Genomic DNA, 23,441 nt, shown 5'->3' with positions numbered 1-23,441 from the left:
CAGATTTTTCTTCAATGCAAATGTCATACAGCCATTCAGACAATTATTAAATCTAACTTTCACAGTACTCTGTTTCTGCTCATTGACGCTTATCTTGTTACTATAGTTTGGAGTACATTTATAAATCATATGAATTGATTTTATTCAAAGTGCAACTCTAGGAAAGTAAAAAAGCCATTTTTGAGCCAAAGGAAATCACTTTATAAAACAGTTTCATTTCCCAGATCAACCACTATCTTAGGGCTTTAAATTCTTTTATTTTTTTTTGAAGTATATTTCAAACTGTTTTACAATCTTTTTTCATTTAAGATAGACCTTCATTAGGAATTAACTGCTTTTCTAATCCTTTTCGGATTAAAAGGAATCATATAAAATTTTGAAGCATTAAACAACCATTGAAAGACCAGAAAGACCAGGTTATTGTTTGCTTATTTATAACATTTCATTCCTTTTTTTGTCACTTAAAATAAGGCCAAAATGAGGAATGCTGATGGTACTGTGTTGAAAAAAAGGCAGAAAGACAAATTAAATTGCACAACTATAATGACGTGGGAAAATACCCGAACAAATATCCTCTTATATAATAGTATGTGCATCTTCTGGATTGCACCTTCATTTTCTACCCCTAACAGCATCTCTTCCCAAAGCTTTCCCAAAAGTATTTGCTTAATACAGCCATGGTGTTTTGCTGCCAGCATTTCTGTATGAAAGTTGAATATTTGTTGAAAAGGTTGACATTGGATTATAATCTTCCATTTTTCATGAAAATAAAACCAATTTCATTCCCCATGTGGATGTATGTCCACAAATTTCAAAGTGAGCTCTGCTTAACTAACTTAAAGTCATTCTGCTGACACTGGGAAAATAAAACAGAGGAAAGCGCCAACATACAACAAATGACGCTTGTAGAGTTTAGTACAGTTAAGTGTTGTAACAGACCAGTCTCATAAAACAATATAAAAAACTATGCTAAAGTCATTTTAAGGAACTGTTTCAATGCTACAACAAAAAAGACATCCAAGATGTATGGCTGTCTGCAGCCTGACTAATGAGCTTAACAGCACAATAAGGGATAAGTCAGATAATATCCCAGTGTGTCTAGTCCTTAAACTATTGGCACCTAAAATTAAAAGATTTGGTGGATAAGCAACTAAATACAAAATCTCACCCATACAACTTCTAATCCAAAGTTTGGTGCTACAGGCACATAAGGCTTTTTTAAATTGATAATAGAACAGTCTTTTCTACTTTCTAGAACATTTAATCCGAATCTTCCATATCCTATGACTTGTTTGGATGAGTACACTTAATTCATATTATAGCAATAGTACTTAGACCCTTGCTCTAAGCGGTTTAAAGAGTCAGCCTATTGCCCCCAACAATCTGGGTCCTCATTTTACCTACCTCGGAAGGATGGAAGGCTGTGTCAATCTTACGCCTGTTAGATTCAAACTGCCAAATCGTGGGCAGCAGGTAGTCAGCAGAAATAGTTTGCAGTATTATGCTATTTCCTACTCAATCTCCTTCTGATATGAGAGTTTTTTTGCAAACTGAGTCAATTGAGTCTGTACCATGTATTTATTTCCATTGCAGAAATGGAATTAGATAAATTAACTGTAGCCTAGATTGCAGAGTTCTATAGCTTACAAACAAGAAGCTGTGCATAAGTCTGTCCAAACAATCACCTTACAATTAAAATCCCAAAGGAAAAAATATACAATTTTATCACTTACAGAATTGCCATTGACTAAACTAAAAGAGTATAGAGGAAAGGTATGTTGAGCTCATTTTAAAGACTGAGATGAAGAATAAGGAAAAGGGTAGTGTCTAAAATGACAAGATCCATATAGTTAAACACAGATATACCACTAATATCAGATAGCAGGCCTAAACATTCTATTTAGATGAAACTCTCAAAGAATTCTAAGAAAACCACTTAAAATGAATCATACTGCACCAGGTTTTTGAATTATTTAATTGATGTTGCTCTGACTATATTACACAAGGGTTAGAGAGTTTTTTTATTAGCTCATGGTAAAGAAAAAGGTACCGTATTTGCCGGCGTATAAGACGACTGGGCGTATAAGACGAGCCCCAACATTTCCACTCAAAATATAGTTTTTGTTATATACTCGCCGTATAAGACGACCCCCCCACTTGGAGGCATGCTTTTCAGGGCAAAAAGTCATCTCATACGCCGGCAAATAAGGTAAGTTGTAACACTTGGGGTATTCTGGATATAATTCTTGATTGACACCCCTGCCCCTTTCCCCCAAACTTACAAAGCCACCAAAATGCTTTAGAGAGGCAGCTTCGCCTTTCTCAGGCTGGCACTCACCTCTCCCTTTCTTTGTGACAGCCCCGCGTGCGTGCCATCGGGACTCAAGGGTGGGGGATGGACAGCTGCCAACTCTCTCTCTCTCTCTCTCTGTGTGTGTGTGTGTGTGTGTGTGTGTGTGTGTGTGTGTGGTGGGAGGGTAATTCCGGCTATCTCTGGCCTCCGCCGGTTTTAAAGTCGCTTGGCCGGTTCCCATGCAGCGCGCTGGCCGGGAGACGCGGCGCCGGGTGGCAGCTCGGTGCAGGGAGGCGGATCTTTCTCTGCGGGGGGAGGGGAGGGGACAAGAGGAGGGACGGGACAGGGGCGGGAGGAGGTTGCTCGCCTTCTTCCACCGCCCACCGGACCCTTTCTTCCCAAGGGGACCCTGGAAAGCAGCTCGGGAGCCGGGTGGCCCTGCCCAGCGGGGTCCCATCAGGAACTTCCCGAGGACACCCCCCGCCCCAAGCACAGCCCTCCGGTCTTTCAAAGAGGGAGGGAGAAGCGGAGGAGCAAATTGCCGCCTCCCGCCCGCTGCCCAGAAGGAGGGGCGCCACAGTCCACCCCCACCACCTTCTCCCCCACTCCCCGGGCCATTACGCGGCTCGGGCAAGCTGGGCGGCGGCCCGCCAGAGACTCTCCCGCTCCACCCCACCCCACCTCCAGATTGGCTCTCCGCAGCGCCCGAGCCGGGCGGAGGGTGGGTGGGTGGGTGGGTGGGAGGAGGAGGAAGAGAGACTCCGGCTGGGCTTGAAGGGGCTTTGCAAGTTGCGAGCTCCGCCCGTCGCTCTTGCACCGAGTGACAACGTATTTACCGGCGTATAAGACGACCCCCCACTTGGAGGCATGTTTTTCAGGGCAAAAAAGTCGTCTTATACGCCGGCAAATACGGTACTTGCAAACATTACAACCCTAGCCTCTCAACAATCAAAGGCTAATTTAGGCAATATATATCAAACCATTTGTTTTGCTAATATATCTAAGAAATCACATTACATCTACTCTACAGTACAAAATTTAAAATCATTAGAAGTGTTTACTTGCTTTTGTTTTCATTTATTTACCACTCAGCTTCAAAAGTACCTAAGTCAGCACATTTCTGGAGTACATGGAGTATAAATCTTTTGAATGGGAATAGAATAAGTGATTCATAAATTCTTATGTTCCAAGCTTCTGTTAGTAATCTCTTACAAATCTAGTTTGTAAAGTGGCAGATTAGGGCACAAGTTCAAATTTATATTATGGCATCACAAATCATGATTTGAGGTTAAGTCATGAAAATCATTACTTTTAGGTTTCCTTATGTCACAGAGTTTCACAGAACCCTGAAACCAGAGGTGGTATTCAGTAGGTTCTGACCAGTTCTGAAGAACCGGAGCGGAAATTTTGAGTAGTTTAGAGAACTGGCAAATACCACCTCTGACTGGAGATTTTACAGTATCCTTCCCCTGCCATGCCTGCCAAGCCACATCTACAGAACTGGTAGTAAAAAAATTTGAATCCTATCACTGCCTGAAACCATAATTAAGATTTTAAAGGCAGTCTTCTGCATGAAATGCCAATGACCCTAGAGCTGATCCTATGTTGATTGACCCATGTACATACTGGAACTCAACATCATTCCACTATTTAAGTATTGATCATACTTAGTGTGACTCCATAAATATATAAAATGTTACTATAAGTATATAAACATGATGTGTGTGTGTACATATTTACAATTTAGTAGCTGACAGCAGGAAACTTGCCATGTCAGTATATAGTCTGGAATAGAGGTTAAAACTTATATGCATATATTAGAAAAGGAAGCATACATTTACTGAACATAAAACTCTGCAGGATACTAATGTTTCTTTAAGTAAAACATTATTCATGGAATAGAAACTTAAGAAGAATAATCAGTCCAAATCTAAATGAATGTCTTCTAATAAAGTTTTACCACAAGGGAAATCAGTGGTTCTGTTACGCATCTTGCCAAATCATACTTTATGTACAATGTCATACTGTCTAAACATGCATTGTACTAACATGGAATAAATTAGCACATAGGAAGGAGGTATTAAAAGTATTGTTTAGACTTACTTCCCTTCACATGACGGATACATGACCTATTACGGTAATGACACTGCTGTCATTCTCTCTGTGACAAATATCTAAGATTATGATGCAGTTTATAGTTTAAAAATAAAAAACAAGCCTAAATTATAAAGCAATTAGAAAAAATAATAATTTTTTTCTTAATGTTCTTAATAATTGAACTAAGCTTGAATACTTGGGAATAGATATATAATTGAAACCAAGAGCACCTGCCTCCTAACAATAGTGTTGGAAGACTGGTGTGCAAATCAGTGAGCAAATTAATTGTAGGAAACATACTAAAGCAATACATTTACCAATGGAGCATAAAATAATTTATATAATATTTCAGAAAACTAAAGATGGGGGGTGGAACTCACTGATGGATCTGAAGTTTTCCAGTTACATCTGTGCAACAGCGTTTCTTTCTAAAATCCCGAGTATGCTAATAGAACAGCAGGCAGTAGCTTTTGTAACTCACTGGAATTGCAAACATGTTTTATGGGTGTTTTTTATGAAAAATAATGGTGTACAAACTTATGGTACTTCAGCATGAAGCAACAGACTCTCTGAATCAAAAATACAGCATCTATTGAAACTTTCCTGATTTAATTCATAATATTCCAAAACAAATTTTTAAAAAACAGACCACAACATTGTGTACATCTTTTACTTTGGAGTATTCACGAAGACAAAACATTTGACAAAACAGATGTCAAATAACTGAGTTGAGCAACACTGAAAACAGTATTTGGTAGGATTGCAATATTCAGACTGTACTTTAGGCAATAATATTGAATGCATATCTACATTCCATGTAACCAAACAGCCCCAAACATACATACTGAAAAACTCCAGAGATCTTATGATTTCCATAAGCACAAGACAAATGTGCATTTACAAAAGAAAGGGAAAATAGGGAGGAAAATAGGACAATATAATAATTTCAGTGAACAATCAATATATTCAGTCGAGGTGGCTGATCAAGTAACAACAGATCCTATCTCTTTCCACTCTTCCCCCACCCTCCTCACATGTGATTAGATTTTAATGTTTGGCTTTAATTTATATGTGTTTTAATGTACCTGTATAAATACATTTTGAGGGGCAGCCCCATGTAGAGCATGTTGCAATAGTCAAGATGGGAAGTGATTAGGGCATGACTGACCGTGAGTAGGGATTATTGGCTCCTTATGACTATAAACTGCCCAGAGTTACCCTGTGGTAAAATGGATGGCTAATAAATTTTATAAATACATACATACATACATACATACATACATACATACATACATACATACATACATACATACATACATACATACATAGTGTACATACATACATTGCTTATGGAATGCTAATTGGTTTCAAAGAAAATTAAAATGAGAACTTGAGGGAAGTTGAAAGTACTATCTTGGGGTGGGAAGAACACAACTGGGCTGCCTGAACTCTGTACTGTAAGGTTTTGTTGAAAATGCCATATATTTAAATTGAAAATAGAAGCTGGCTTCAGTTCTCCAACCCACAGCACATATTATCTTCAAAGAAGTCGCAGAAACTTGAATGGCTATAACTGCTTGACACGCAGATCCGGAGGAGCAAAATTAGCATTACTTGCCCAGATCTTCCATCCAATGTAGCAGACATTTTCCCAGCCAAGATAAAAGCATTCAAAATATAAATCAAGTTAACCTTTGCAAAGTTTGAAAGTATTTAATCATTAGTTTGCTCATATGTGTACTTACTGTATTCATTTGTACTTTGGGTAATATTGGAAATATAAACAGAGATTGTGCCTACCTTATTTTGGCAAATTTGGTGAACTGATCTAGAATGAGCATCTCTTATCACTGCTGCACTACAGCCCACATTGAGGTCAAATATTTCTAGTGCTCGGTTACTCCCAGCTGCCAATACAATATCTGTAATTTCTGTTAAGTTAAAGTTCCATTAGATAAATTATATGTTACAAGTACAGCAGTCAGCATTTCTAAGCTTTCATTTGTCAGGAAAAATATGCCTGCATTTAAATAATTTACTATAGGAATATCAAGCTTTTAACAGACTAGAAGGCAGAGTTGGTCACATGGAGTTCCACAGTTAGCACCATACAAGTAGATGATTCCACATGATCCCAGATTTCAGTCACTAAGGCATGACAATAGTTACTAGAATATGAAAGCTCATAATACTTATTATCTTTGTGATTTATTTTTGCTTATTATAGTTAGTCCTCAACTTATAACAGCTCAGTTACAATGGTGCTGAAAAAACCTATGACCATTTTTCACACTTAATGATCATTGTAGCATCTCTAAGATCATGTGATCGATCAGACACTTGGCAACTGACTCCTATTTATGATGGTTGCAGTGTCTCAGGATCAAGTGATCTCCTTTTGTGACCTTCTGACAAGCAAAGTCAATAGGGAAGACACGTTCACTTAACAACGGTGTCATTAGCTTCACAGCTGCAGTGATTCACTTAGCACTGTGGTCGTAAATGGGGCAAAATCTACTTAACTGTCTTGCTTAGCAACAGAAATTTTACACTCAATTGTGGTTGTAAGATGTAGACTACCTATACTACAATAAAGAATTATAAACAACTAATGCCTTTTGCAAAACAGCAACAATAATAATGATAAGAGGATACAAGAGTAGAAATCGTTCACTGCTGAAAGGCTGGTAATTTCCACTGTAGAAGCCATTGGAAATTTCTGTATTGATTTGCAAATACTCTTTGTTCTATATCTGCACAAATAAAGCATATAAACATGTATCTGTATCTTGTGAAGAATCTATATTTACTCCAACCCATATTTCAAAGCCTTCGTTCTAGCATCTATTTTTTAGTCTTGTCTTTTCTACTTTGGGGAGATATAGGATCCAAATATTTTGCCAAAAAAGTAAAGATTTTCTTAAAATATACTTCTTGTTATCATTAAAAAAGAACTGCAGATCTTTGTTTTCCATATTTTCATTAACACACACCAGGTACTGTATTAAGTTATATATACATTTTTCTTTTAACCTATGAAAATAATATGTATGTTCTATCTAACAAAGATCTGCAAAATATAAAACTTCTGAATATATACCAATAGCAAAAATTAAAGTTCCTTCCCATCACAGTGGAAAATATTGCTTTCCTAGACTTATACTGGGACAATTGACAAAGAATTTCAGCTATGCAATATATGCAAGCTCAGCTTGATAGTTAAAATGTCAAATTCTTCTGTTCCACTCTTTGCGCACTTGTATTATATGCTGGGTCCTGTCCAACATGATATGAGTGGCTCTCAGCTTATGCAATGGGCTTGTCATCCCACCTCCAGTATGATTTTTCCCTAGAGTTTGCTTTTAAGGCAGCATTTATTTTTATTTAATAGCAAGAGAGTTGCCAAAAGGTATGCGTGGGTTTTTCCTCCAATGAATTACCTGCACAAGCCTCCTGAACCTGGCAGAGAGGGGAAATAGGGAACAGGGAATTTTAACTCTTTTTAAATCAGTGATCCAACCCTGAATCAAGAGTCTGTGTTGTGGAATCTGCAATACAGTAAAACTCCTATTTATTTTGATTTTATTCTGTAATGCAAATTATAGGCCTAAACTGCTTAGTCTGGATCAGGAATGCAGCAAGGCATAACAAGTTCAAGTTTTCTGTTTTCATGCTATGGAACCTGTCCACTCACTCCTAATTTGTAAGGGGGGAGGAATCAATAGTAAAACTATGAAGTTCAGTCCAATGCTATTTAGCCCAGGGGTCTCCAACCTTGGCAACTTTAAGACTTGTGGACTTCAACTCCCAAAATTCTGGGAGTTGAAGTCCACAAGTCTTAAAGTTGCCAAGGCTGGAGACACCTGATTTAGCCCACACCTAACTATGATAATGTGAATGAGCCATCACAATTGAAACTATCCCATAAAGTATAACTTTAATAGAAGAGATTTAACACATTATTCATGTTTCTGTCTATGTTCCACATTTTTTTTTCCTATTTCATCTTTTTTCTAAATCTGACTCACCAGATAGAAAAAATGACAGAAATAGCACAGTGATACAAACGTGGAAGAAATTAGGGAAATTGAAGTTACATAAATGATTAATAATGTAATGTAATAGCTTCTTTCTTAGTTTTCCCTGTACTATGATTCCATCTCTCAAATGGGAAATGGCTTAGTTTATAAAATCAATCATTCCCATTTTCTTTCATTTCCGATTCTTCTTTTTCAGTTAAAACAATAAAGACATGACTTCTTTTAATTTATTAATCAGTTAATACTGTTTAGTAATGCTTTCTAAATACCTATTTGCACTTTCTAAAACTATTTTGAAACAGCATATTTTTATTATTCCAAAAGATAATAAAGCCAGCTTTAATTTTTCTTCTTTTTTAAGTTTTATGTACCAATATCATACCAAGTTAGCCTTAAAAGTGGTTTTTTATGTTTTAAGAATCACTATTTACTTTAAAAAAATAGTAGCTATAACTGATTACTCTATCAGACTGCAGCAATGTTATGCATCCTTCTGCAGTGGAGTAATATTACATAACTCATAACTCTAGAAATAACATAATGGAAAATTAAAAAAAAGCAATAATAATTCCACAAAAGTTTTAAAATTAAATCTGATATAATGCAAAAAAATCCACTTAATTCTGATCAGACTCAATCTTCCCTCTTGGGACATTTTTCATTTTGATAATTGTTTTTATTTATGGCAAAATTTATACTTGTTATACAAATTAATATCTACATATTTTGCAGTATACATAATGAATATTTAATATCAGTACAACCTTAACAAATCTATATAAACAGTGTTTCTGTTTCTGAAAGCTAGTGCATAAGAAACCTCACATTTTATGATTTTTTGCACTAATACTGGTGTTTCTATACTGTTTAAAGAACTATTGAATGGCTTGCACACGTCAACAATATTACATTTACATTTACTGTTAATGCTACTTTAAATACAATCCTACATATTTACATACCGTTTTATCTCATCTTTACTGGTGTCAAGATAATATCTTAATAAATAAAATTCTGCTCCACAGGACAGTAATATGAACGTATCTATATAATAAAACTGGGCTGATCGGATAGATTTGTGAAATATTTCCTTTCCCTGAAATTAAAAATACATATCATATATCCTATAATTGTCATTGAGAAAACACAGGTAGTTTGTTTTTAGACTACTGACATTTCATTTATTTTTCAAACTGAAATATTTTTAATTACTAATCTTAATTTATCTTACATTGTTCTTTAGTGCAGTTTAAAGCAACATTTATCAATATTTTGAAACTCCAACTCCAACAACTTAACCAATACACCAACATTTTTTTTAATTGGTTTTGTTTTCTGGTTTATTTATAATTTATTGCATTTATATCCCACCACAATCAATTCAACTCATGATGAGGGATGGAAAAATTTGGTCACATATTTTTACTTCCACCAAGAAATATTCCTTTTTTGTTTGTTTGTTTGTTTGTTCCTTGCTTTTGCCTTGCAGTTGGTAATTTAAGGAGACAGAGAAACAGAAATTATTAAATAAGTTGCACTGAAAATGTTGAGTAAACAAACCAAACAGAGGAAAGAATGTCATGTTAATTTTTGAGTATAAGGCTTAGGAAATGTGCATTGTTTCCATGTCCACATTAGATTATTGTTATTCTGATTTTCTTTTAATAGTAAAAATACAGAATGACCACATAAACAAAAATGACAAAAAAATATTCTCAGCATTGACTGGCAAATTCCTCCTTCCAAAATTTAACTGTGACTTCCTATAACTCAAAATCAAAATAAGAACATGAATATATATATATGATGATAAAGCCTCATCATAACCTAAATAGCCAGGATTTATTCGAAGGCATTTATTTATAGTATCTAGGCATTTTCTGATTTTATAAGACCTTAGACCTATAACAAAAGAACCCCAAAATTCCAAATACAATGATCTGATGAGTACAGCATGAAACAAAGCCATGTTTCTGTTAGCTGGACAAGTCTGCACACTTGCATAGAGGGAAAACTGTTTGACAGACTGTGGGAATGGCGCTGATATCCTGAATATTGCACCTCTGTTTCTGCAGCTGCCAAAGGATTTCTCCTGTGACCCTGAGGACACAGACAAACCCCCAAGTGGCTCAATGACTCTCTAAAATAATGCAAATAACCAGCTGTCTGCTAGGAATATAAATCCTTCCATTCCCCACTATCCATTAAGAGCTGAAGAAACTTCTTGGATGAGAAGTGAAACGTCTTCAAAGAAAAACAAGAAAGTCCAGTTGCCTCTTGAAAAAGCATCTTTGGGACACTGATACATATCTACACTTCTCAATAGTAATAGATAAGCATACAGTCTTCTGCTGAGTCTCCCTTTGGAGAAACATTTCCATTGTTACAATGCCTTGGCCTTGACCAGTGGTGGGATTCATTTTTTTTTTACTACCAGTTCTGTGGGCGTGGCTTAGGTGTGCGTGGCAGGGGAAGGATACTGTAAAATCTCCAGTCACAGGTGGGATTTGCCAGTTCTCCGAACTACTCAAAATTTCTGCTACCGGTTCTCCAGAACTGGTCAGAACCTGCTGAATACCACTTCTGGCCTTGACCAAGCTAAACTTGGAAAAGAAAATCTGTTTTGAACTTTAGAAAGATTATCAGGAATCACATTTCAGGTGGTCTCAGTGAGTTATGCAAGATTCATATCCACTCTAAAAATCAAGAAACATTAGAGTGGCCCTAAGTTGCCCAAGAACTGCAAGAAAGACAAATTGATATCATGAGCATGATAACTAAAATGGGAAATGTCACTGCTTTCTCCCCCCCCAAAAAATAACAAGCCTTCATTATTAAGATATTAATGTGCAACATATTCTAAATCTATATGATTAAGTATGATCTTGGTAGTCAAAGGGAATCCAGAGTATCCCAAATCTATTTCACTTAAAAAGCGTAATTACCAGACATAAAGCAGGTTCTGCGCTGCTAACTGACCAGATCTTTAATGTTCTGTCTTCAGAAGATGAAACAAGCCAATTGTTGTCATGGCTCCAACCTACTGAGGTAATAGCACCATCGTGTCCTATTAAAAATAAATACATTTAAAAATTATCAGAAATTCTTAAGAAATCACAAAGTAAAATCTCACATTAATCAGCTATGATGTCACACTATTCTTTTTCTCACCTTTTTCTGAAACTGCAGAATGTTCTAAGCACCAAAAGAGTATCTAGAAGTTACACTCCTCGATACAACCCAAAGTATTTTTATACAGAAATATTGATGTTCCCTTGTGCATAATCATAAACCCATATAGAGACTTCCTAACAGGGCTTTCTGTGGCACAATGAGGACGAATACTAAATGGCAAGTAGGATGATCAAATTTTATCAGTGCCCAATTTGGTGCTTTTTTCTTTCTTTTCATAGATCACATTTCATACAGGAGAACTTGAAAAACAAACTTTTATAAAGAAAAATAAACATATACAGAGCTGGGGCTTTAACTCAGGGCAGATCTCTTTCAGGGTCCAGGATAGGAGACATACATTTTGTGAGAATGGGAGTGGGTTTAGATGGTTATTTAGTTTTAATTTTCCTTTTCTAAGGTATGAACCCTAGAATTTACAGGTGTCTGTTTTGTTCAGCAACAAAAGCCAGTAGAAAGCTGTACAGGTAATAATCACTTAACAACCATTCATTTAGTGACCATTCAAGTTGCAATGGCACTGAAAGAAGTTACTTGCAACTCATCCTCTCATCTACAACCATTGCAGTACTCCTCACATTACTATGATCCAGATTTTGGCAACTTATAGCAGTTGCAGCATCCTGCAGTCATATGATTGTCATATGTTACCTTCGCAGCCAGTGTCTAACAAGCAAAGTCAGTGATAAAGCCAGCAGAAAGTCACAAGTCATAGTCACATGGTGTCTTGTTTAATAATTGTGGGTGATTTGCTTAATAACCATAGCAAAAAGGCTATAAAATTGGGTAGGGTCCACATGATGCCTCGCTTAATGACTGCACTGCTTAAAGATGAATTTTCCAGTTCTTATCCTGTAAGTTGAGGACTATCCTGTATTTCCATTTACAGGTTCTTTTCTGATAAACTTAAGCAGCACAATTTCAAGGAACATGAAGAGCTGCAAAAAAGGGAGTTATGGTCTTTATGCAGCCCATAGGCTCTCCATTCCTGCTCTATGTGAATCAGAAGAAAAAATATAAAGGTGGCACATCCAATGTTTCTAACTTCAAATATGTTTAATTCAAATTACTAACGTTAATATACTTTAAAATCCTAGGCTGTCCCCTAGTGCCTAGCAATGATATTTTACTGATTCCATTTTTAATAGAAAAATTTTCCATTTTAACCATAAGAAACCTCTGTCAGCTAAGAATAAATGGTACGAGCCTCACTTTTTAAAAACTCTAATAATTTTTGGAATAAAGGGCAAACTTACTTTCCCTAGGAAAAAAAAGCATTTCCTTCTGGAGCTGCCAGCCATGGATACAATTCTGCTGTTAGAACTGAACAGTGAAATATGTGTCCTTAAAATGAGGGAGCCAAGATTGAGTAAACCTTTAATTAATGTAAAATAAAGTGGAATTATCAATCTTTGTTTCCTGTATAATATGTTTCCATTACTGGCTCTTATACATATTAAGTTAAGATCAGCTAGATACTCTCACTTGGCCAGCTCCTAAGCAGGTCTGTTCCAGTTGTTAATTGATTTTTCTATTTTTATTATTGTTTTCATAAATGCAAGAAGATTTGTTGAATTTCTTCTGGCCATTTCTGTTATTATTTGGAACTTCAATTTTGCTTTTATCATATTGGAATGGAAGACAAAGAAATAAGGATAGCTAAGAATAGAAAAAACTATAATGAATGTACCTGAATAAACAGTTGGTTCTCCTATAAGGTTTGATTTGAATGCCAGCAATGTTTTGTCAGCTAAACCACAAGCCAATAATTCTCCATTTCCTAGAACAACGAGAACAGCAAATTAATCTAGCATAAATAAAAAATGCCAAAAAATATAGAGAGACAGATTCTCAGGCCAGAGTTGGCCATGTGTAAACACAGAACTAGTTAGCTTTAAGGTTTCCAAGTGCTACATCAAGTAACTATTAATATTAATAAACCATAGATAGTTGTCATTCACCCCCCCCCCCCCATACCTGAATACTGAATACAGCATATGGCGGTTGGTTTATCGGTTACAGTAATTTGCCTCACACTTTCGGTTGGAGGAGATTTTCCAAGTGGATAGTCTTCCTTTTTTCTTCTTCAATAATAAAACAAAATTAAAAAGAGAAAAAAGCAATTAGTGAAGCAAGAATAAAGGAGATTTAGCATTTCATTCTATACTACCAATTTTAAATTGTGGCAGATATACCACGAATAGAATAGAATAGAATAGAATAGAATAGAATAGAATAGAATAGAATAGAATAGAATAGAATAGAATAGAATAGAATAGAATAGAATAGAATACTTTATTGGCCAAGTGTGATTGGACACACAAGGAATTTGTCTTGGTGTAAATACTCTCAGTATACGTAAAGAAAAGCTACATTCATTAAGAATCAAGCATCATATCATCTGCCAATGCTTGCAACTTAAATTCTTCCTTTTTAATTTTCATCCCTTTTTATATTCTTTTCGTTTCTAATATTTCTGTTTAGCACTTCTAAGGTTAACACAAATAACAGAGGTGATAGTGGGCACCCTTGTCTTGTTCCTTTTCTTATATCATTCTAGTTTTCATTCTAGAAGACCCACTAGAAACGGCATCAAAATTGATAGAAAAGATAGAGACATATGGAAAGGTGGCTGGTTTGAAAATAAATAAAGATAAGACAAAGATCTTGACATAGAATATGCTATCAAGACAAAAGGAAGAACTGGCAGACCTATTGAAAATCCAGGTTACGAATAAGATCAAATATTTGGGGATACACTTGACAGCAAGATGCAGTACACTAAAAGAGAATAATTATATCAAACTTAAGCAGCAGATAACGCTAGATTTGGCGAAATGGGAAAATTTACAACTGTCATTAATAGGGAGAATATCAACAATCAAGATGAATATACTACCCAGAATTTTATATTTGTTTCAAACAATTCCACTTAGGCTTGGAAAAGATTACTTTGAAGATTTAAACAAAATTGTGTTGAAATATATATGGCAAGGTAAGAAAGCGAGTATAAAGTTAAAACTTTTGCAAGATGCTAGAATAAGAGGAGGATTTGGTTTGCTAATTGGGAGTTGTATTATCAAGCTACAAATTTGATGTGGGTTAAGGAATGGATAACATTAAGAAATACCAGATTGCTGACATTAGAAGGACATGATCTGTTGTTGGGGTGGCATGCTTTTCTAAGGTATAAAGGAACTAAAACACAGAGGTATTTTAGAAGACATTATATACGGGAGTCTCTGTGGTTAAACTGGGAGAAGACTAAAAGGCAATGTTATTTGAAAATTCCAGTCTGGCTATCGACTATTGAAGCATTTTCTTATCCTATAATATATAAAAAGGAACAAACAGTTAGATATGGTGAAATATTGGATGAAAAGGGTGAACTTAAATCTATACAAAAATTAGAGGAAAAAGGTATAAAGATGAATTGGTTTTCATATGCACCAATATATTCAAGGTATGATGAAGATTTTAAAACAGAGGGATTTTATGATAAATTGACTGACTTAGATAAGATTTTGACAGGTACTGATGAAAAGGTGATTTAAAAATTGTATGGATGTTTGTTAGAAATTAAACTAGAAGAAGAACAAGTTAAAGAAACTATGATTACTTGGGGGAAGAATTTTGGATATGGGATTGATCTAGAGAAATGGCAAAAATTGTGGTCTCAAAATTATAAAATGACAATGTCAACAGCATATAAAGAAAATTTGTATAAGAAGTTTTACAGGTGGCATTTTCCCCCACAAGAATAGCAAGAATGTTCAAGAATAAATCCGAAAAATGTTGGAAATGTCATCAGACACCTGGCTCATATTACCATATGTGTGGACATGTACGGATGCTAAAAAATATTGGACTAAAATCCACATGTGGTTGGAAAAAATGACAAAAAAACATATAGATTTGAAACCAGAGATATTTTTATTGGGAATTTTACCTGAAATATATAGTAAAGAACTGAAATACCTGATTGTAAATGTATTAACAGTGGCTAGGATTGTATTTGCTAAAAATTGGAAAAGTGAGAAAATACCATCACAGGAGGAAATCATTAAGAAAATATTGGAATGTGCTGAAATGAGAAGATTGACATTTGAAATCAGAGAACAAGATGATAAACAATTTTATAAAATTTGGGATCTATTCTATCAATAAAATAAAATAGACAATAGACAAAAATATAGTAATGAATTATGTAGATTCTTAGAAAATAATAAATATATAAAGATGTATTCTTTTCTTATTATATCTACAAAATGATTCTACGATAGATTTGAGATGATAATATAAACTGTCATAAAACAAATTAAGTAAAATATGATTATTTCATAAAACATGAATGAATAAAAATATAGTCAAATGATTGATTAATAATGATATTAATCTATTTAATACTTGATTAAAATACGAGAATATATACAATGTAATTGTAATTGAAGACTACGAAATGGAAGCACAAAACTATTTGTAAACCAACCGGCACACTGTATGTATATATACGAAAGATGGCTTGATGTTTTTATGTTTTGTTTGTTTATGTTTGTTTTAAAAACCAATAAAAATTAAAAAAATTAGGAAAAAAAGAATCATAACGTACAACACGTAATGATAGTCATAGGGTACAATCAACAATCAAATGATAAATTGTTGAAATTTTTTTTAACATTTTGCTTGATTGTGTTACACTATTACTGCAGGATAATGCTTTTGGTATTAAACATGTTTTTGTATTCATTGAACAATTATACTACTTACTGTCTCCAACTTCTCTTGTATTCCGATGGCAACCTGCTGTGTTTTATTTTTGAATTTGGAGAGAACATGAGCATGCTACAACAGAAGGGAAAAAAGGCTCTAATATAGATGATAATATTTATTACTCTATTATCCAGAAAATCCCAGAATCAGGAGAAAAAAATACCAAGTCCATAAGAAATAAGGAAGAATTAATACCTGCTCCATCCTCTAATCAATTATCAACTCTTTCTTCTAACGCAATTTTATTTTTATAAAATCCACTCATCAACTGCATGGGTGAATTTAATACAATGTGATGCTTGGACATAATTACATGTATAAAACTAGGAGATTTTTTAAAAAATTGGTCAGCTACTACTATCTATATCAACAATTACATTCTATTATATGTTGTACAATAACAAAAGTTTGAAAGTAAGTGTAAATATTTTAACAGTACTGCCAATACATACATAAAATTCATGGGCTTCCCCACTCTAAATAACTCCCTATCTCACACTCATATCTAGGCTGCCTTCACTCCAAATGACTCTTGAGCAGAATCAGAAATAACAACATAATACAAAGGAAAACAGCTGCAGAATAGTCACTGTCAGGTAACAAAAACATTTGTCCGCATAGCTAGCAATTCCCAGAGTCTGTTCTTCTATCTCAACCCAAGGCACGAAGAAAATCCCAAATTTTTAGGGAACACTTAAGGATGGCCAAGTTCTAGGCAGATCTCCAAGGGAATGTTATCCAAAAGGGCAGTTACAATGACAAAGAAAGCCATTTCTGGGTCCCACTAGATGAAGTTACTTAATTGAACCTGAAGCGAGCCAGCCCTGTCAGAACATGGAGGAAAGGCAAACTTGGTAAGAGACGGGCAATCTCTGAGATAACTACACCTTATACCCTGTGGGGATGAATTTTTGATATGTTTTGATTGACAGAACTACTGCTATTTAACAAAGGAGGGAGGATTACCAGTAACAGAATCACAATTGGAATCTTTTAACACTTTTATACTTTATGATTTAAGAATATGGTTCTAAGTTTACAAGCAATGCCCCTTGAAATCTTAAATCTAATTAAGATATCAAGGGGTTGAGGAAACATTACATTTTTGGCTCTATTCCACCACTAAAAAAACAAGGTTAAAATATGCAAAATAGAAAAATGGATTAATATGCTAACACTGTTCTATTTGCAGAACAGAATTTAAACTTTGATGATTTTAACTCAGAGTCCAAATTTTAATTTTATAAAAATAATTAAGCATTGCTTCATATTAGGTAGTTGGATTCAGCTTCCAAAATTAAAAGGGAGGCATAATGAATAAATTTATAATTTTACTAATGAGCGGTTATATAAATTAATTTAACATTTTAGGCAATCGTAGTATTAAAACCTTTGGACTTATCTGCATGGTTATATTATATTAGTATTTTAAACTCTTTATTCCTTATCTTTCAGCCCATTTTACATTAAAATACCAAATCTTTATTTAACTAAAAGAGACAATTGTTTTTATTTATTAACCTTCTATGCCTCCCATCTTGCCAAGGTGACTATAGGTTGCTTACATTCATTCAATAAAAATAAAATAATAAAATAATAAATTGTTATTAAAAGCGACAAACTAAATTTACCAGCGTAATTTGCACTCACTGTGGTGCTGATGTATAACCTGATGATTTAATTTTGCTATGAAAAACCAATGGCTTGTCTTTTATATGGTTTTTTGTACCTAAAGTAAGAAACATCTATAGTTAATATAAATTTCATAGTTAAGTGTCAAGAAATACATATACAGAGATAAACTAAAAGTATACTTTGGATATCCTGAGCCACATATATCAGGTAATGGGACTTCTACTCATACAAATAGCACATTGATCTGTTAATATTGTCCATTCCAGTGTTACATGGACACAAAAAGATATGTAAATTTCTTCCCACTACATTTGTTAGACAAAATAATTCTGTTTTTAAATCATCATTTTAAGCTAATCTTACATTATTAAAAAATATTTCCATGGTGTTTTAGAGACAAACAATATGTAACATCAAAAGACATCAGACACAATAGAACTGATTTTCTAGCGTAAGAGTAGTTCACCAATTGCTGATGATAAGTTGAGTTTCCTTTCAGTTCACCAGAGGTTCTTTAACCTGGATCCTTGTAGTGAGATGGCTGGACTTAAAAGTTTAAAGACCTATTTCAGATTGGTACATGGAGTTCTTGTGTATTTTCCAATGATTTCAATGGAGAAAATACATTCAAATCTATTTGTATGTATATTTTCATTGAAAAGAATGGGAAATTTTATGTGGGAAACAGGGTTCTCTATCTCAATATCTATGATTCCATATCTGCAAAGGGTAACAAAATACAAAGTAACACTGAGATGCTATGCTGGCTTCCTCTGAAATATCTTTCTATTTATTTCTCTGGGTTAGAAATTCCACATTTTAAAAATGGCAGGAGAAAGTTTGTGCCTCAAGAGTTTTTTTGCTACATTTCAGAAGTTGATGCATGTAGACGGAATTAAGTATTTTGGTAAGATACTTCTTTGACACCCTCAATTAAATGTAGCCACTACAGAATCCATTACATTGGTACTAATAGTGTAGTGAGTGTGTCAGTACACTTCATGTACTTTAGATGATGAGATATAGACAAGAGTAAGTTGGCTTCCAGGGAAACCTGTAATTAGTTTGGATAGAATATCATGAGCAAGCTTGGAGTAAATTGAGGTTTTGGTTGCATTTGTGGTATAATGGCAAAACTGGCTGGTATTAGCAGGGAATGCTGCATGCAGCTTAGGATGAACAACGGCTGTTAAGAGTAAATAACTTTTCGTTAAGAAAAGTTGTTATGTGAAAGCTCAAATACATGTTTGTCAGCAGGGGTCAATATTTATGGACCTATCTGGTAAATACCATGGCATATAGTGACTTGGGATGGATAAGGAGTAAATATTTCAGAATATGAAATAATGAATAAAATGGGGAGAAGGTAAATATAGCTGACATTCAGCCCTCAATTAGTTTCCTCCTTTGCTCAATCTTTGCTTTGGGATGTTATTTTCAATGTATTAGTTGAAGGATTTAATCACTGCAGAATTTAATAAATTTACCTGTTTTATTTACAAGTTTGGCTTTTTCCTTCTTCAGGTACAAGGGAGAGGTCACAAGAAGAGAACATCTGAAACCACAAATCAAAAGATATTATATATTTAACTACAAAATGCTCATAACAATTGACAGAAAAGCAATACTAGAGATATTGCTTTCAGGATAAATGGTTAATTCACTACAGATAATAATACATCCCTGGTACTGCAATCACCTATATTATTTATCTATGAACAGCTCAAAATGCAGTCAGAATGAAGGATTTTCCCATTTGATACATTTTTGCAATCACACTTTACTTGGTAGAAATGTAAACTGACAAAGTGACCTTAAGCAAGCCACTTTTCTTGGCTTCAGGTGCCTGTTTACCAGTTACTCACCTTATCTGGATATTGCAATCTAAATAATACAATTTTATAATTAGATAACCTAAAGTGAAGATAACCTACATTAAATATATTCAGTTATTTAAAATGCAGTATAAATAGCACTTATTGTTGTTTTCCAGCAAACACTACAGTTACACATAGTTCTTGTTTTGAGATTATACTTGGAACTGGAAACTCAGTTATTAAGCAAAATAGTCTAAGTGATGAAGAAGCTTCTTGGATGAGAAGCACAATGTTTTCAAAGAAAAAACAGAAAGTTCAGTTGCTGCTTGAAAAAGCACTTTTGGGATAGTGTAAGTCATGGGTATTAAACTTGCGGTATCACGTTGCCATCGTGTGATGTATCGCAACATTTTTTCCCTTCACAGAGCTGGGGTGGGCATGGCCTGCCCATGATGCAACTGGCCTGCAGGCCGCCAGTTTGATACCCCTAATCTAAGTGATCTTACTTCAGCTGTTTTACAGACCTATGAAACACTCCCTAAACAAGGCAGTCGCCAAATGAAAACTACCTATATATTATTCATAAAAAGACATATTTCTCAATCCTACAGTTGTGAAAAAGATGTTTTTCTATTACAATATTTTAAATTAAATTTGTTACCTAGATACACAATTGCTTGTCTGTTAGCAATATATTTTCATAAATGTGGATGAGATAAGTCTAAAGTCTCATTTCAAATATTTATCCACAGCTTAAAAACAAAATATGTAATGGTATACAAAGTCAATAATGATAAAGAAAACAAACCAATTGATAATTTTCCAGGAGATGTCTAGTTTTTAAGCCTTTTCACTCATTTTTTTACCATTTCTTCTGTTATTTCTGTTTGATTTGATTTTTACTAAATTCATCTTTTCATCCTTTTATCTCTATTCTTCTAATAGTTCTAATAATACTCTAATCTCTTATATAATTATTACTATTATTTATTAAATTATATGCAGCCTGATTTCCAGTGACTGGAACCTCTACAAATTGTCAAAAACATTTTCAAACAAAGCAACTATAAAAAAGAATAAAAATGGCAGAAATAACATCAATAAATAAAAAGAGCTGAACTTTAAATGGGGTTAAGTGTAATGATCCTTTACCTTGCAACAGCAGAAAAGCCTTCTTCCCTTCCATTTAAAAGGAGACTATTCTGCTGGCATCTCAACAGAGCAGCAACGTTAACTTCCAGTAAAACTATTTTGTTCTCCAACATAGAAGTTAGCAAACAGAAAACCTGCAGAAAGACAAGTCACAAAGCATTTCTCTCTTTAACACAAATAAATCCCTTCCTGATAAAGAGATTTGCATCAAGGAATGGAATTCTACTCATTGAAGATCCATCTGGGAAGATGGATAGAAGGTTAAAATGGTACAGCTTTGGTCCAAGAATATGAGACACAGGCCAAAAAGGAATGGGCTTTTCTTGTACTGAGAGAATAGGGAGAAGGAAGGCTAAGTCTCAGTCTTGGTGAAAGGTGCATTAAAAGGGGTCTGTGGGAGAGCTTGTTGTTGATGAACCTCTTGGGGGAATGGGTACATTAATTAGGCTGGGGGTATGGAATTATTTTAAAGGTCCATGTTATTGTTTTGGTCAGAGGATGATATCGCTACCCTCCACTCTCTTCTAGCACTGATGATGTTACTTAGTTGGGGTAATGAAACCTCTGCAAGAAAACAACCAAGCTCAGAGAACACTAAGGACCCCACATCTCAACCCTGAGCTACAAACATTCTCCTTTATTGATAATGTATCTCAGTGGAGAGTCTCAAAGGCAGCTTGAATGGGAGAGGCAGCCAGGAGGGACCATATTTGGGAGAGGCAAATTACAGCATTGATGGACAGAGATATCATGATGGGAGGCAAGGATTTGTTAATACAGAAGAAAGGTTGGAGAGTTTGCAGCCAATTTCTACTTTTAGCCCTCCAGTCTCCAGTCTTAAACAAGGTAATGGAATTGCTGAGAGGCTTGGACTCAAACGGATGCTGTAGAACTTTAGGTAAGTTGACGATTATATTGTTGGATGATCTATTTATTGCAGAAAGATGTATTTTATTCTTTTTTAAAAATTTATTTTTATTATATGTACTTGTAAACCATTTAAATTTGAAGCAATATATATCACACTAGAAATAAAACAAAGTTAATTTGCAGTTTTTAAATTAAAAGGGATTGTCTTATATTGATTATTTTAAAATGAGTTTCTCACCTTTCCATTGACTGCCTTCCTCGTTAAAGCACAGGATCCAGCAATCTGAATACTAAGACCGGTGAAGTCTTCACATGCAACCATATATAAGTAAAACAAATTTTTTTAAAAAAAAATCACTAAAACAACGATGAAATTCTGAGTCCATTTCATTTCTTATATGTGTTTTAGATAATAGACAAATTATTTTAATTTCAACCTTTGTGAAAGGAAACAAATTAATATTTTTCTAGTGCAATAATCAGAAATTAAGAAACAAATGTTAATGAACTATTTATTGTTCACTGCAAACAGAAATCAAAGTCTTCCATATATGAAATTAAAGTAATATTTATTTATTAAAAGAAAGGAAAAATAGTATGGATTATATATAATAAGTAAATATACACCACCTTTGTAATGTAAAGCAGCTTCCAACTCAAAGTTTGCATTGTTAATTATGAATAAACCAGTAGAACTTCCAATCCACAAATACTGTGTACCCTCAGTAGGAAATCTACATTAAAACAAGGTATACTTTTAAAAAAATCCTCAAGTATCTTCATTTTATAACATGTCATGGCTTTTTGAACTGGAAATTGCACACAGACAGAATTTCTAACACTTAAGATCTGTACTCTTCTTCCAAAAAACATCTAAATCTTTTTTCAAAACCTGTTCAACATTGTAAGGGAATTACTTAGAATTAATGATCACAACAGAGTCAGAAAAAGAAGGCTGTAAGCCTAAATGAGATACAATTCAAACAATGCTATTACTTCACTACAAGATGCAAGATGAGACTTTTCAAATCTCTTTTGATTTGTCTGATTTATAAATGGCATATTTTTATTAAAATCTTTGGTATTCTATATTATTTAATTATCACAATATCCCCATTATATAATAACCTTTAAAGTTATGGTAATATTTAAATCTATTACAGAATATTATATATATCTGTCTGATTATTTTTACATATTATAATGTAATTTTAAAAAACAGTGTATTATAAAATAATTGCATGTGTCTAGCTTAATGAAAAGAAATATTAGGGGTGACATGATAGCAGTGTTCCAATATTTGAGGGGCTGACACAAAGAGGTGGGCAATCTATTCTCCAAAGCACCTGAAGGCAGGACAAGAAGCAATGGGTGGAAACTAATCAAGGAGAGAGGCAACCTAGAACTAAGAAAACATTTCCTGACATTGAGAACAATTAACCAGTGGAATGGCTTGGCTCCAGAAGTTGTGGGTACTCCAACACTACAAGTTTTCAAGAAGAGATTGGACAGTTATGTGTCTGACATCGTGTAGGGTTTCCTGTCTAAGCAGCAGGTTGGACTAGAATACCTCTA

General features: G+C 34.3%; 1 protein-coding gene across 3 annotated transcripts in view; it reads right to left on the bottom strand.

Annotated features, from left to right (window-relative positions):
- Window positions 1–23,441, bottom strand: part of WDR27 (WD repeat domain 27) — a 72,401-nt gene that overhangs the window by 36,828 nt on the left and 12,132 nt on the right. For 2 of the 3 annotated variants that reach the window (XR_015750112.1, XM_087968256.1), the window contains exons 10-21: window positions 22,497–22,600; window positions 22,105–22,172; window positions 20,997–21,130; window positions 19,515–19,582; window positions 18,043–18,121; window positions 16,390–16,464; window positions 13,600–13,706; window positions 13,313–13,402; window positions 11,376–11,497; window positions 9,393–9,526; window positions 7,046–7,143; window positions 6,191–6,312 (exon numbers count right to left, since the gene is read on the bottom strand). Coding sequence is in view for 2 of the 3 variants with exons in the window: in XM_087968256.1 (XP_087824382.1) it covers window positions 6,191–6,312; window positions 7,046–7,143; window positions 9,393–9,526; window positions 11,376–11,497; window positions 13,313–13,402; window positions 13,600–13,706; window positions 16,390–16,464; window positions 18,043–18,121; window positions 19,515–19,582; window positions 20,997–21,130; window positions 22,105–22,172; window positions 22,497–22,600 (1,201 nt within the window). In the remaining variant the exon portion in view is untranslated. The remainder of the gene's footprint in view (window positions 1–6,190; window positions 6,313–7,045; window positions 7,144–9,392; window positions 9,527–11,375; window positions 11,498–13,312; window positions 13,403–13,599; window positions 13,707–16,389; window positions 16,465–18,042; window positions 18,122–19,514; window positions 19,583–20,996; window positions 21,131–22,104; window positions 22,173–22,496; window positions 22,601–23,441) is intronic. The other variant, XM_087968266.1, reaches the window with a different exon arrangement.

This window comes from Notechis scutatus, chromosome 1 (assembly GCF_049901735.1).
Source record: "Notechis scutatus isolate UNSWTSFEM ecotype Mainland chromosome 1, rNotScu1.2, whole genome shotgun sequence".
Lineage (NCBI taxonomy): Eukaryota > Metazoa > Chordata > Lepidosauria > Squamata > Elapidae > Notechis > Notechis scutatus.
The sequence above is the reverse complement of the archived record's forward strand: the minus strand, read 5'-3'. Positions and strand labels throughout refer to the sequence as shown.